General features: G+C 45.1%; 1 protein-coding gene across 1 annotated transcript in view; it reads right to left on the bottom strand.

The window, feature by feature from the left end:
* Positions 1-7,736, bottom strand: part of PCP4 (Purkinje cell protein 4) — a 62,382-nt gene extending 54,646 nt beyond the window's left edge. The window contains exon 1 of the mRNA XM_033232514.1: positions 7,543-7,736. Coding sequence (XP_033088405.1) covers positions 7,543-7,551 — 9 coding nt within the window. The 5' untranslated portion in view covers positions 7,552-7,736. The remainder of the gene's footprint in view (positions 1-7,542) is intronic.
* Positions 7,737-15,087: the final 7,351 nt, after the last annotated feature.

The raw sequence follows: 15,087 nt of genomic DNA, 5'->3' as shown, positions 1-15,087 counted from the left end.
AGCAGGTGTAATCTTTTAACTAGCTTTTTAAAAAAATACTAGAACTTAGCCACCTGATGGACAGATGCTTATATATACATATTTTAAGATTTTGGAAAAAAGGGAAGAAATTATATTATTTCTCCCTCTTGTGTTTCCTTGTTATATTTTTACTCTTATTTGATTAAGACACATGTTAATGGGTCCTGTCAACTTCTGGAGTCCCTTTTCAGAGGTGTATAAAATTAAAATAACCATTACTTCATTCGATTATTGACCAAACCACAGGTGTGGTGCTATGGGAACAGATGACTGTGTCTTTTGTCATGACACTGTACCACAGACTTGGATTGTTATACCAGGAATAGCGTGATCTCAAGCCAATCTGGATCCCAATTTGCTATCAAATCGTCACAAATAATATTTAACATTCACAAGTTGTCTTTCGAACTACGAGGCAGAGGTCTGACTCGTGTATGGCTGGAGATGGTGTAGTCTCATCCAAGTCCAAGACTGTCCTAAAATGGAGGGCAGAAACCTTGAAGAGAGGGACTCCCCTGCTCTCTATTCTAGCTCCTTTGTGAGGAAAATTGCCTTATTTGAATGGTTGGAACAGTTCACAACTTTTGCTTCCTTGCCCTGAAAATGTTCAATTTGTGGATGATTACCTTCCTGCTTTATGAGTCTAATTTGTCTTCCTTTTATTTACAAAATGGCGGGTTAAGAGTAAAATATAAAATAATGGCATTTAGTGGGTGATTGCTTTTTCTACTGGCAATGTCATAAATATGGGCCAAGTGTTTCCCTTTCAGAAATGGAATGAGCAGTAAATTCAGAGAGATTCTGAAGCATAAATTTACAGCTCTTCATGAGGCATAAACAATATACAAGCAGACCCATGCCTGGAATGGGTGGCTTAAGCTAAATTGTTCGTGTAGAATGATCCCAACATGAATCTGGCGTTTATAGGTTTGAGCCATTGATGACCGTGGCAAGCTTGCTTTGTTTGTGGCACAAAACAATCCGTTATCGAACATCCCCATATCTATACCCCAAAGGCACCTGCGCCCAGGTGATGGGAAAACGTTTCTGTATTCATCGTTCATATGGCACCTCATTTGAAAGATGGGAAGAAGAATGGCAAATAGTTTATTCCTGAGGATGATAGGGTGCACCTGCGGCAAAGACTCTGCCAGATCAAGCAAGATCGGTTTTGGTTTTGTTGGAAAACACCATGAAATATACTCTTTCCTCTAATTGGGGATAGTAAGTCCACAGAGTCACCAGTTACAATTTGGGTTTGAAGTTCAACTTTTCCTAATAGAGAAGAGGTCAAAATTAAGCAGGAACATGTGATTCGTGGGGCTGATGATTGTAAAGAGTTGCCATAACACTTGTTTCCCCAATCATGCATTTTATGAAGAAATGCTGTGCATTTAAAAAGTATCAGGTTTTCCCTTTTTAATTTTGAAAAGCAGAGATCCTATCAGATTAATTACACAGGGATATGGACGTGCAATTCAGTTTCGAACTCCCCGAGAAATCTGAATCCATCCCTTTTTGCATATAAATTTGCATATATTCCTATTTCAAATATAAATTTACTAAAATATTTAAATATTCAACTATCAATTATTTATTTTAATTATGAGTATGCTATTAAGAATTAATTTTAGGTGATAATTAAACTATTTACTTGCAATAATATGCAACTTGCTTTCCACATGCTAGACATATTTTACCTTCAACAATATGCCAGAGTTTACAACTGGGCTGATGGAGATTGGGCACTAGGGCCTATATCATTACGGGTCTGCTTAGAATTCTCCCTTGTTCTCTTGTAATCACAGTTAAATTGGTTTTCTGTTTCAATACAGCAAACCATTTTCCAAGGGATTCACAGGCTCTGACTCTCTGGCTAGTCTCTTTTGTTTGAATTTCATTGAGCTTATCTGAAGTGAGTTAGTCTCAATGGAGACAACACAGAAACACGGGATATTAGAATTGTACGTCCCTCGCTCAGTTCCCATATTTTCCCTGACATTTCCCCAAATGCCAAGAGTTCCTTCTGTTGAGATTCTTCTTACTTTTTCTCGTTTTCTTTTACTGTCATGAGAGCACTTGTGTTGCGTATATAACAATGCACACATTTCCCACATTAAAGGATTTAAATAGCAAACACGGGTTTCAAACCAAGAGTAAAGAACAAAAGATGGAATACATCTTTTCCAAATATATCCCAACCACAAGCCTCAACATTTAGAAAAGAGAATGCCTGGCCTATTGATTTCAGCAACTGATAAATCCACATCCCAAAACTTATGTATTCATTCAGTAACTGGGCATTTACCAAGTGCCAAATCAGCAGTCAGGCTTGTAAACGACATAAAATTGTCCCTGTTGGGAAGTTCACAGTCTAGGATGCTTCTCATCAATACTATGCAGCCTATAATACTTTAACAGCATGGTTTTTAATGTTGTGTTTCATAAAAATATCATTCAATATAACATAAACCTGTATGCATGCATTCCCTAAAATTCTTCTTTTATCCCAGTATGAAGACCTTTCTAGAAAGTCATTCTAAATTAATGAAAAGCCCCAGGCTTAGTCCCGATATTATTTGTGTGTCCAAATAGTTCAATGTGCCCAGTGGTCTAAGAACAGAAGGATCACAGACAAATTGTGAATGCCTTCCCCCAATCACATCTCTAATGAAGCACTTAGAGTAGAAAACAGAAATTTTAAAAAGTAACACAGGCCAGGCACGGTGGCTCACACCTGTAACCCCAGCACTTTGGGAGGCCGAGGTGGGCAGATCACCTGAGGTCAGCAGTTTGAGACCAGTCGGACCAATAGGGTGAAACCCCTTCTCTACTAAAAATACAAAAATTAACTGGGCATGGTGGTGGGCACCTGTAGTCCCAGCTGCTCGTGAGGCTGAGACAGGAGAATCGCTTGAACCTGGGAGGCAGAGGTTGCAGTGAGCCGAGATCACACCGCTGCACTCCAGCCTGGGCTGCAGAGCGAGACTCTGTCTCAAAAAAATAACTAACTAACTAACTAACTAACTAAATAAATAAATAACACAAAGAATGTGTTCATCGTCGGTTTAAGAAAATTTCCATTACAAAACCACATGTTTTCTTTTCATCTTGATCACACTACTTCACTAAACCTTTAATAAAATCTATAGTGAGTCGTTTATTTTCTTTTTGAAAAAAATATACATCTTGCATTGTGTCATTCTTAAAATTCAAAAGGGAAAACCTGAGACTTTAACCCTACAGCATTTCTTCATAAAATGCATGATTGGGGAAACAAGTGTTACGGCAACTCTTTACAATCATCAGCCCCACAAATCACATGTTCCTGCTTAATTTTGACCTCTCCTCTATTAGGAAAAGTTGAACTTCAAACCCAGATTGCAACTGGTGACTCTGTGGACTTAACATCCCCAATTAGAGGAAAGAGTATCTTTCATAGTGTTGTCCAACAAAACCAAAACCGATCTTGCTTGATCTGTCAGAGTCTTGGCTGCAGGAGCACTCTCAAATGAGGTTATAATTACTTAACAAGTTGGATTGTCATTTGACCTTCTGTTGCTGGGTTTTCCAGACCATTTGCAAAACCCACATTTTACGCAGTCACGCTCAGAATCTGTGCTTAACAACTGGTCTAAAACACACAGCTCCTTACAAATCTAATCACCCACCCATTAGCATCTGTTTGAGTTTACTCTTACATCATAAGAAGCTCAAAGCTGTAATCTTTCTCTTCTTAGGCTCTGTTTCATTTTAACATTAGTACCTCCACTGGGTAACCATGATAGTCAACTATGTAAGCCCCAAACCACTGTTGTATGATATTTTTAAATCAGTGGCAAAACACTTTTTTAAAAATTCATGTTTATTCTATGCCTTCACCTCACAAGTTAACTGCATGTAAACCTCCCGTTTGCAATCTCTGTCAAGAAAAATGCCATTTACAGCTTTCTTCTTCCTTTAGAGATTATTGTACGTTTTAATGTATGCATTAAATTTGACATTGATTCTGTTTGGGTGCTAAGAACAGACATGCCTATCTAAAGATTTGCCCTTCAATGTCCTTGGTGTTGGTCAAACCATGCCTTTGATGGGCATCGTCTTTTGCTGCGGCCAATGTCTGGACGAAAGAAAGAGCCACGGGCCTGGCACTGAGTTGCACTTTCCTGTCCACGCCAAAGAAAGAAAAGAGCCCAGCCCGTGACCGTGAAACTCGGGGTTACAAAGAGGCTTTTCCCAAAGGGGTCTCAAGTCCAATTAATAGCTGTCATTTGATTATGTGACCTGGAACGTCTCCAACCCGCACCCTAAACAGGCCAAGGGTGTCACGTTTTCAAATTCACGCTCCAGATGTTCGTCCTTATGCCTTCCAACCTTGCCCCCGGCTCTCCTAAATGAGTTCTTTTGAAAAGCAACTTAAAAATAGACACCTAAAGGAGAACATGGGACTGACTGTCATTATTGCAGGAACCCTTTTTTCAAAAGCTCTATGAAGTGACTAAAGAAAGGTAATCATTTTTCCTGTGCCTGGGTGAGTACGATGAGGGAGAAAGAATGCACCTTGTAAACTGAGGCTGTGATGGTTAGGATTTCGGATCCAGCTGATAGACTTCAGCCTGCATTCTGATCCCTGCTACATTCTCTTCCAATTCATCTCATAGATTGCTCCAGGCACATCTGACATATTTTAATACCGAAATGTAAATCAGACACCCCCACTAACCACCTCCTCTCTCTCACATTACCCTAAATTTGGACTTTACTTTCCTGAGCTGTTCTTTTCTATCGCATGTCATTTCCCCTAAAAAGTGTTGTTACAGGAAATAAAGAAGATGTCCTGTTGTAAAGCTGCCCAGTTTAAAGCCAGTTCGAGGCTCCCTTTGTCCCTCCATCTTTCCCTTAAAGGCGGGGAGGCCTGGAAGTGCAGAGCAGACCCTGGGGAGTATATGACACTTTGGGGTCCTCTCCACCCAGCAGGCTCGTCCACTGGCCCGGGGTAAGCAGCTAATGAGCCCCGGAGTCTCTACAGCAGGCAATCAGCCCTGGCGCTGCAGCAGGCACTATTGCCCACCAGACCCCAATCAATCCTAAGGTCAAGGAAAGTCTGGCAAATTCCATTGCTCTGGCTTTCTTTGGTAATTAGTCACACACACAAGTAAATGATGATCTGAAAGCTATTTCCACCTGAGAGTTATTAAAACTAGAAGCCACATTTAATTCATCCAACCAAAGAAACCCCTTGAGAGGTGCCGTGAAGGGGGAATCCAGTTCTCTACCCAGAAAGGAGCTTCTGTTCCACTTTATTAAATATTTTAAGCAGATTTGAGGTTTAGTCAAAGGACAAATTCCTGCCCTCCAAGGAGCACACGCCCAGGAACGTGGAGATCAGCCAGGAGCGGTGGCCACGCTGGTGGTCAGAGGGAGGGGGCCTCATGTGATGTGAGGGGGAGAAGAGGGCAGGAGGGAGGATGAGGCGCAGGAAGCTGGGAGGGGTTTTGTGAGCAGCAAGGGGAGGCAGAAAAGTGGGATGCGCCTCTTGTGTGCTTTTATCCACATTAAAGGAACTAAGGCAAGGGCTCTTGTAAGAACCTATAATGTGTCTGATAAGTGCCAGGGCAGGGCAGTGACTACAGAGCTGCCCTGATTACATGTTCAGCAGGAACCAGGCTGAGACCCTAATCACAGGTGCGCTCTGGAACACATGCTCTCTCCTTGGAGACCTGCACAGTTGAGTGAGCCCAGCAGAGCTGAGCATCCTGGAGAGCTCATGAGCACTTTGCTGGCCAAGAGCCTCAGCAAGAGACGGCATGACTGAGCCAGAATCCCAGGGTAGCTGACTTGACCCAAGAGGCCACCCCTCAGTGCTGTGCTGCTTTCTAAGTCCTTCTTCTATAGGAAACTCTTTTTGAATAAGTTGTATACGAAGAAAAGCCATTCCACGCAGCCATCCCTTCTTGTTGTAAGCAAGGTGAGCTGATGTGGACGCAGGAGCTTCTGAAATATCTGTAGAGTCCAGCAGAAAGCCCCTCCCCCTAGCCTGTGGGAAATGGAGGTCTCATCCTCATCATTCCATCTCTATTTCAGAGCCTCAACTTCTTTCTTTCTTTCTCCTCACCTCTCCTCTTCCCCTCCAACCTCTGGCATCCCTGCTGTTCAGCAAATTCCATACACATTTAGACATCAAGATTCACCTGGCAGTCAACTACCCAGCATTGAATCAGCCTAAGTCTTGGCTCTACTGTTCATTAGCTGGTAACCTCGAGCCACTTAGCTCCCATCTCTGTGCCTCAGTGTCCTCATCTGTCAATTGGGAATAATAATGGTGCCCACTGCACATTGTTGTTGAGAGGTTCAAAGAAGATGACAGGTGTAGAGAGAGTCTGACACTGTCGGCACACAGACCATTAGGCAAGTGTTAGCTAGTGTCATAGGTACCGTTGGTGGTGGTGGTGGTGGGAGAATTCCCACCTTCCACCCCACAGTCGGTCTCTCCCTGCCTCAAACCCTTGGCTCTGCCCCAAACCCCATTTCTAAGTTTTATAGTGCTTTGCTCTTCTTCTTGTCATGTTTACATCAAAAGTCACCCATCAGAGAGATAAAAGCAGGGAGGAGGCATTTTATTTCTGAAGTTGTTAATTTTACCCTAGACTTCCAAGAAAAGAATCATCCATCTGTCAGAAAAAGACAGAGAAGATAAAAGATCTTTAAAAGTAATTATTTAAGTGCCAACCAAGAGGAAATGAAAATGCATTTGGCTCGGTTATCGAGCTGAATTAGAGAATGGTGTTGTACCACCACTAATCTGCTTCCTAGATGAGAAAAAAGGAGAAGATGACTTTTAAAAAACAAACGTGCTGTCAGTTGGCCCCAACAAAACACATTCTGTATAAACATATTTAGAGAAGTGACTTTGGATTTGCAAAATTGTAGCTCCCCTTCTGCCAGGGCCGCCTCCGGTCTCAGAGCCACAGATCTATACACACGGATGTTTCCCAGCTCCTACTACTGTTTGCATTTCTTTCCCTGGTGCTCTGATTAACTGCAGAGATAGTTTGTATAACCGGGCCATGAAATGCCACCCATCGGCCAGCCCTTTCCCCACCTTGCCCCCTTCCCTTCCAAGGCTTGTGTTCACCAGAAGACCACCTGCCCACTCACATTCTGAAAGGTGCCACCGTGGGAATCAGGCAAAGATACACATCTTCATAAGAGAATAAAACAATTGGCTTTCTCTTCTGAGCTCTAAAACCCAAAGCACTTTTCAAAGTCACAATTCAATCAGAAGCAAACAAGGCATCCCTTTCTCTTCCTCAGGTTAATTGTAAAAGTTGCAAACTTAACCAATTTCTGTACTGACCATTCAAACCAAGAGATCAATCCTGTCAGTCCTCCAAGCAAAGAATTACAGGATTAATTTGTTCCTCAGCACTGCTAAGCCCCTCACATTTCCTGACACTAATCCTTCAACCGAGGTCCCTTCTCAATCCTAAGTTTCCCTCTACAGGTCGAAGCATCGCTCACCTCACTCATGTTGGCTCTCACTCAACAGCTCAGTCCCGCCGCTCAGCACAGAGAAGACTGCTCAGGGGTCGCCGCTCCACCGGTTGTGGCTTTTCTCTTAAAAAGAGCTGCCCGGTGGCATCACGCCTCCCTGGAGCCAATGAAATGCATTCACCTGTCTGCAAGCCTGGCCGGCATCTGAGAGCAGCAAGGGCCACCTAGTGGTGAAAAAGAGAACGGCACGTTCGGTCACTGCTCCAAATTCCGCCAGGGATGGAAGGAATTGCTTGATTTCTTTAAAAAGTAATACACTCCAGCTGGGCAGCAGACAGAGACCCTGTCTCTTTAAAAAAAAAAAAAAAAAAAAAGTAAAATTTAAAGTTTCAAAGATCATCACAGGGATGCCATTGTGCGTTTTTCAATGAGTGCAAGATTTACATGCATGAAAAATACCTTTCAAACGTCAGTGGGAAGGATTGTTTTTCTAAGGGAAAAGGAGTTCTGCAAACACCTGCGGACCCGCTCACGCAGCTCCAGGTTTTCCCAGGAGTTGTGTTTCCCTTGCCCTTTATAACACAAAACTCAGCCCAAGGACTTTAATATCTCTGCTCTCTCTCCCCCATCCCAAATCTGTGGCCCTGCTTGTACCCTGAGCTGGAAGGACAAAAGCAGATGGATTGGGACATGGGGTTCGGTCCCCACGACTTCTACAAGGCAGGAGAGTGGCTCCAGCAGCCTTACTGATGTGCACTCCTCACAACAACAGCGGGGCCAGGAAGGAGCCTGGGCATTGGCCCTGACCTGGTTAAAGGTCTCCTTGCCTTAGCCCTGTTCAGCCTTTCTGGGAAGAGGTTCCATCCTTTGTTCAGTCCCAACATCATGAGACTCTGAAGAGTCTTCAAGGCGTCAGAGTGGGCCCTCAACTGTCCCAAAAAGGCGTCGTACAGACTGAAGGCACATTCACATCTGTTACTCTGCCAGTCCTGGTACAGGACTTGGCGGGTCTGGCGAGTAGACTGAAGCGTCTTGTGACCCGTCCCCAGCGCCCCTCATTTCCCTGTGCAGAGCAGGCCACCAGACTCCAGCCTACCAATCCTCTCTCCTCAGCTCAGCAGCCTCACACCCTCTGACCTCGTCTGCCCTCACTACATGCCCAGGTCACCGATGCGACCACATCCTCAGGTCCACCTTGGACAGCAAGCAGAAGGCCATGCGCCCCGCAATGGGCACCGGCGAGCACAGAATGCCCTCAGAGGCCTTGGCCAGGAGCGCCAGCTGGTCAGCACCCTCTCATCCATACCGTGGGAACACCAGGCGGCAAGACAGAGACTCTACTGTGGCTTCTCATGGGAACCAGTGTCCTTAACTTCCAGCCACTTCACATGGGGTCCCGTCTGTAGACAAGTCCCGCTCCAGTGGGAAGTTTGATACATGAGTTATTATAAAATAACCTGTATTTCACAGAGCAACAGAAATGAACATTTTATTTACATATATATATAAATACGTGTGTTATATTCTTTTACTTTTATATGTATATAAATTATTTATTTACGTATCCTGACCTCACAAATCATTTGCAAACTAATAAAGGCAGCATCCTCCTTCTCCCCTCACTCCCCTTCTCCTCCTTGCCCCCCCAATGCCATGCTTGGGAAGGCCCACGTGGGATGCCTTTAGGGTTGCCCAGGTAGTTAGTAGTGGGAGAGGAGGAGAAGGAGGGCAGGGTGAGGAACTGGAGTGTCATCTGCGATGTATGATAGTGTCATCTGCGATGTATGACAGATCGACAGATTGGAAGAAGGGGGCTTGCTTAGCTATACTAGGAGACACCTGTGATTTCTCAGGGGCAAAACCACACCCTCCCCAGGGCACTCCTGTCCTGTTGGGGGCTGGAGCCCCCACAGCCTGGAGGTGTAGAAGGGGCCTCCCAGGGGCAGCCTCCACGGGGTCCCTGCTGTGGTCCTCCAGGCTGTGCAGAGGGGACGTGGAGAATCAGCCTGTGCTCTGCTGGCTGGCTCTGGAGCAGACCTGCATTTTCTAACAACACAAAGACACATCAAGAGCTGCAGCAGCCTGGGCTTGGGGACACAGCAGTTCGTGCTGAGGCTCCAAGTAGAGGGGCAGGATTGGAGGTGCAGGGCTGGACCAAGGCTTTGCTGGGTAGACTCAGCAATTTGGAAGCAGCCAAGGGATCATAAAGGCTACTGGGGAGAGGGTGGGTTATGGTCTGAGCTGATTGCCTTCCTCCAGAATTCATACATTCAAGTCCTAACCCTTAATATCTCAAAATGTGACCTTATTTGGAGATAAGGTCTTTAAAGAGGTGATTAAGTTAAAACAAGTTCACTAGGGTGGGCCCTAATCCAATAGGACCGGTGTCCTTATAAGAAGAATAAATTAGGGCACAGGCACTCGCAGAGGGACAACCCTGTGAGGATACAGCGAGAAGACGGCATCTACAAGCCAAGGAGAGAGGTCTCAGAGGAACCAGCCCTGCTGCCCCTTGACCTCACACTTTCAGCCTCCAGAACTGCCAGGGGATACATTTCGGTTGTTTAAGCCACACAGTCTTGGTACTTGGTTCTCGTATCCACAGGAAACGACGGAAACAAACACAGATACCATCGCAAGCACGCGGAGAAATTTCAGGGAAAGGATAGAAGTATCTTAAGGGGGATTTTCTCACGATTTGCCTTGTGGCATGCAATTTCATCCTATTTATTTCCCCAAAATATCTTTAGCAAAATAACTGTCTCTGGTTAATGAGCTGTAGAGTTGTCCTGTTACAGAGAACACAAAGTAAATGTTCAGTATTGCTACAAAGGGAGGGTCAAGCTGCCCTGGGAAATCGGTGCTCACCAGTGACACAAGACAGGTCTGAGTGTGCAACCCAGCAGGTCTCAAGTGCCAGCACGTTGGCTGTCAAGTGGCATCCCAGCCTGAACGCACATTGCATCCTCTCCCACAGACGGGCCCTGGGACGACATCTCCTAGCCCCATTGATCCTGGGGGGACAGTACCACCCCAACAAGACCAGTTGTCAGATCAAGAACACCAGAGATTACCTGGACCTCTTCATAGCATATCCAGGGACAAGGATAGTCAATGAGCAATCTTTCAACCTTTTCCTGTGGTTCTGATGAGCAGTCAGGTTTGAGAAGTGCTGCTTGACACAGTGATACTCTCTCCCTTTCTATCTCCTTTTCAGGCCTGCTTGGCTGTGGTTTACTTTTACACACGTATGTCAATACTTTGACGTGTCCCATCATTCAACTTTTCTCAGGTTAGCCAAACACTGTTAGGTGACCACTGGGGTTCTGAACCAGAAGCTTAGAACTTGGATCCTGGACGTGAGAAATCATTTTCTATATGACCTTGGTGATGTTGCTCCATTGCTCAGTGTCTGATTTTCTCCACTGATAATATAGAAGTATTCAAGCCTTGTGTCTGCCAACCTAAGCAAAAACATATGTGAAATATATTGAGCTAGGAAATAAATTTTGAAAGAACTTCAGAAGAATTAGATCTACAGCTTCATATATTAGATCTTGGGGAAAACTTCAGCCTGGCTGAATTAAAATACAGACATGTGGTTCTATAATTTATGGAAATGTATATATATAATAAGGACAGATTATTTTCATCTTGGAAGCGTGATCCTGCCTAAAGGGGCAGAGTTGGCCCAAGTTGTCTTTGAGATTATTTATAGGGACACTATATATTAATGACCTAGGGCTTTTCATCAGACTTTCATACCAAATGCATCATTTGTGTATAGTTTCTGGGGGTGTGGGGACTTTGAAAATGAACCTAACTTCTGCCTCATTTCCTCGCCTTTGCAGACATAGCACTGTTTTAATCCAGCACAGACGAAGAAAGTGGTCATCCTCCTTGGAACGGAGTCTGCACAGCCTGGCCTTGATGGTGAGGCTCCCCTCTTCTGCCTTCACTGCTTCCCAGCCCAATGCCAACTGTACACTCTGGGTGTCTACACGGGGAGCCTCAGCATCCCTGGCCTGATGGGCAAACCCAGGGGCTCCTATCTTTGACTCCTCACCTCCTTCCCTGCTGCCCTGAGCATGAATCTTCCAGCAGACTCTAGCCTGCTCCCAACCACTGGATGTGGTGTGGCCCTGAGCCTGGAGGCTATGCAGGTTCTATCCATAGACATGGACATACAGCTTAATTCTTTAAACCCCTCCTGGAAAGATGTACTTGCTGTAAGGATGCATGAATGTGTGTGCTTGTTCACTCAAGCCTTGTCTCCCACCTTCTGGGCTTTAAGCCTCTTGAGAGAGAGAGGCCAGGCCACACCACCCTGCTTATTTTTTTATTGCCATGCCTGGCGTGATACCCAGCACGGAGTTGGCACCTGAAACCACTTCTGAATAAATAAATACCCCAGTGGTCACTAAGTGTGAATGTTGCTGTAGGAAAGAAAGCTCTTTTGTTCTGTGAAATTAAATTCTCTTTCCCATGCCAACAGGTAAGAATTTTCTCTTTTGAAAATGAGAAAAAAAGGGTATTTTTAAAATCTGCTGTCAAATTTTAATCCAGTTTTCTAGAATGTTAAAAAAATCTTCCCACAAAACACACCTGTTTGAAACCTAGATAATTGAGTTTCACTGCCTTTTTGAAGAAAAAATAATAATTAACAAATATTTGGCTATGATCTTCCAGGATTTTAGCAACTAATATTGCACAAACATCATTCTGCCTCTACTTCATACCCCATCTCTTCTCCACACTACTGGTCACTCTTAATTAGTCACTCTATGTAGTAGGTGTGTATGTTTTATTATTTCTTGAAGTTATTGAAAACTTGGTATGCATGACTTATATTTTCTCTCTCTCTCTCTCTCTCTCTCTCAACTTTACCCTCTGTCTCCCTCTAATCTGAAATAATTTGTGTTTTATGCATGCAACTTTCCATCCCATCTCGACACTAGGTGAGGTGGCTCTTCCAAGAGGCACCAGCCAACAGGAGAGAAAGGAAGAATACGAGAGACAGACAGGGACAGGTAAAATCCACCTGTGATGCTCCCAGGGATCTCTGTCTTGTCACATCTTCTAATTCCAAGTGCTACAAACATAACTGAAGCCGCTGCTATTCTTAAGGCTTAAATTATTCCCTATGTATGGCTGAAAAGGTCATTTCATAACTCCTACTTCGTTTCAGCTCAATTAAATGCCCAAGCCTGTCCTGCCGATGAGCACTGGCTGGCTGGCCTGCAGAGCCTGCGTGTCACCTCTGTGGCCCCTCTCTTTGATGAAAAGGTCAGTGGGTGTTTGTCTTCAAAGAGCCACTGCAGCTCTGAAGGCTGCACTGTGGGCTGGCTGAAAGGACTTCTCGATTCTTAGCAGCCTGACAGCTTTCAGAACCGGGCTTGGTTGAGTCCTTAATTATTTTTCCTGTCTCCACTCTCTACACAGGTGAACTCCTCCAATTCACTTTTCAGTGATTGTTCCCAACATTTCAGATCCCTGATTCTTTCTGCAGAGCCAATCTGCTCATCTAGAGCTATGGAGCAGATCATGTCGCTGCCAAATTCATATGCTGAAGGCCTGGCCCCAACACAACTGTATGTGGAGATAGGGCCTCTAATGAGGTTTAAGGTTCCATGAGGTATATAAGTGTTGGACCCTAATCTATTATGACTGGTGTCCTTATAAGAAGAGATTGAGACACAGACACGCACGGAGGGGGGCGGCCCTGTGGAGACACAGAGAGAAAAAGCCAAGGGGAGAGACCTCAGAGGGAGCCAGCCCTGGCACCTTGACCTCAGATTTCCAGCCTCCAGAACTTTTAGAATGTAATTTTCTGTTGCTGACCCTCCTGGCTGTGGTATTCTTTTAAGGCATCCTGAATTGACTAAGACCTCTGGCAGAGAGCTAAGGTTAGTTTCTATGCTGGACTCCACAGTGGACCACACCCCAATCCCCTGCCCTCTAGGGACTGAAGTACTCATTGTTGCACCTGCTGAGAGTGTTGGTGATGGACCCAACTCTCAATTCTGAGGCCCTGAAAAGAATGCTCTCAGGCAAAGGGAGCTATGCAGAGGGCAGAACATATCCAAAAAAAAAAGGCCTGGCCCCCTGGTCCCAATTTGGGACAACTCTGCAGAATCTTCCATTCCATCTCCAAAGCTTGCTGTAGGATCCACTAAGGCATTGCTCTGCCTCAGTCACGGCCTGAATTCTCTCTCTGCCACATCCTGCCCCATTCACTGCCACACAGCATCATTACAAGGCATGGCTCAGTATTACTTTGCATTCTCAGCTCCACCTTAGAGGCAGCTTCTGGGAGACTGACTTGACAGTCACATCAGGAGCAGTGGGAGGAAAGCAGACCTTGGCACAGGGTTTGGAGCTGGATCACCTGCCAGCCAGCTGAAAGTGTGGACCCTCAGTGCAGCGTGCAGGTGCAGCATAGAGCCCCACAGAAGTGCAGTATTGTGCAGGTGTTAGGGCACTCATCCTGGGGAAGTGGGGCGCTACACTTGTGGAAAGAATGCACGATGTGGGAACCATGAAGAGACTGAGTCAGACAGCCAAGAAATATGTGGGAAAGAGTAGTTACAAAGACAATGAAATCAGATAGCTGATGCTGCGGAAATCAAGGCTATAGACAGAAATAAAGCAAGGCTGGGGGTGATTCATTAGGACCTCAAGGCTAAGTATGAGACCCAGGTCCATTTTGGAAGCTCTGGTTTATTTTATAAAAGTAAAGAAGACCCTTATTTCCTATGGACTGCAGGCAGAGGAGGTTGAAGAAAGGCCCAAGGCTTATCATGAGACTAGGAGAACCCCACACAAATCCAAATCCTCAGTGTCAGCAGGTGTGCTGGGCCAAGGTCTGATTGAAATAGAAATGGATCCTGAGTCACGGGTGGATGTGCTTGAAGATCTCAAATTCCCAGATCCCTCTGATGCCTCCGGACTTGCAAGACTGGCCTTTTCCTCCCTGTCAAAGGCTAGTGCCCCTGGTGCTTGAAGATGATGCAGAGTCTGTCTGGTAGGATAATATACACCTATCCCAAGAGAATTTCCACCTTCCCTCATGCCTACCAAACTCATGACTAAGCTAGAATCACCCATAAGCTGGTGTGGAGGAGTGCTAAGCCTTATAGTGGAGGAAAGGGCTCTCCCCAAAGGACCTGCAGGACTTGGCCAACATGTACAAAGAATGTGTAGGGGATTGGATTCGAGCATCAGATCAAGGCAGGAAGGCACTAGCAGAAGCAGGAGCAGAAAATGAAGTTGGGCAAGAGAAAGCTCATTGATACAGGAAAACTATCTTATGATACAGGACTTAACACTTTAGAAGAGACCTCAGGAGATGATACCTAAAAGCTGTTAGGATGGCTTTTGGAACCTTGAAGAAGATGGTGCCCATACTGACTGAGGCCGAAATGCCAGACCCGCCATGGCAAAAAGTGGATGTGGGGACCAAGGGGCTAGAGTTGAGGGCACGCCACAGTGGATACACCATGCAAGTCTGAAAAAGTGCAATGAAGGCATTGCCTTTACCAAAGCAACAAGGAACATGTTAATGAGAGGGAC

Source organism: Trachypithecus francoisi, unplaced genomic scaffold (genome assembly GCF_009764315.1).
Source record: "Trachypithecus francoisi isolate TF-2019V2 unplaced genomic scaffold, Tfra_2.0 Lachesis_group14, whole genome shotgun sequence".
In the NCBI taxonomy this organism is placed as follows: domain Eukaryota; kingdom Metazoa; phylum Chordata; class Mammalia; order Primates; family Cercopithecidae; genus Trachypithecus; species Trachypithecus francoisi.
This window is presented reverse-complemented; position numbering and strand designations above follow the sequence as displayed.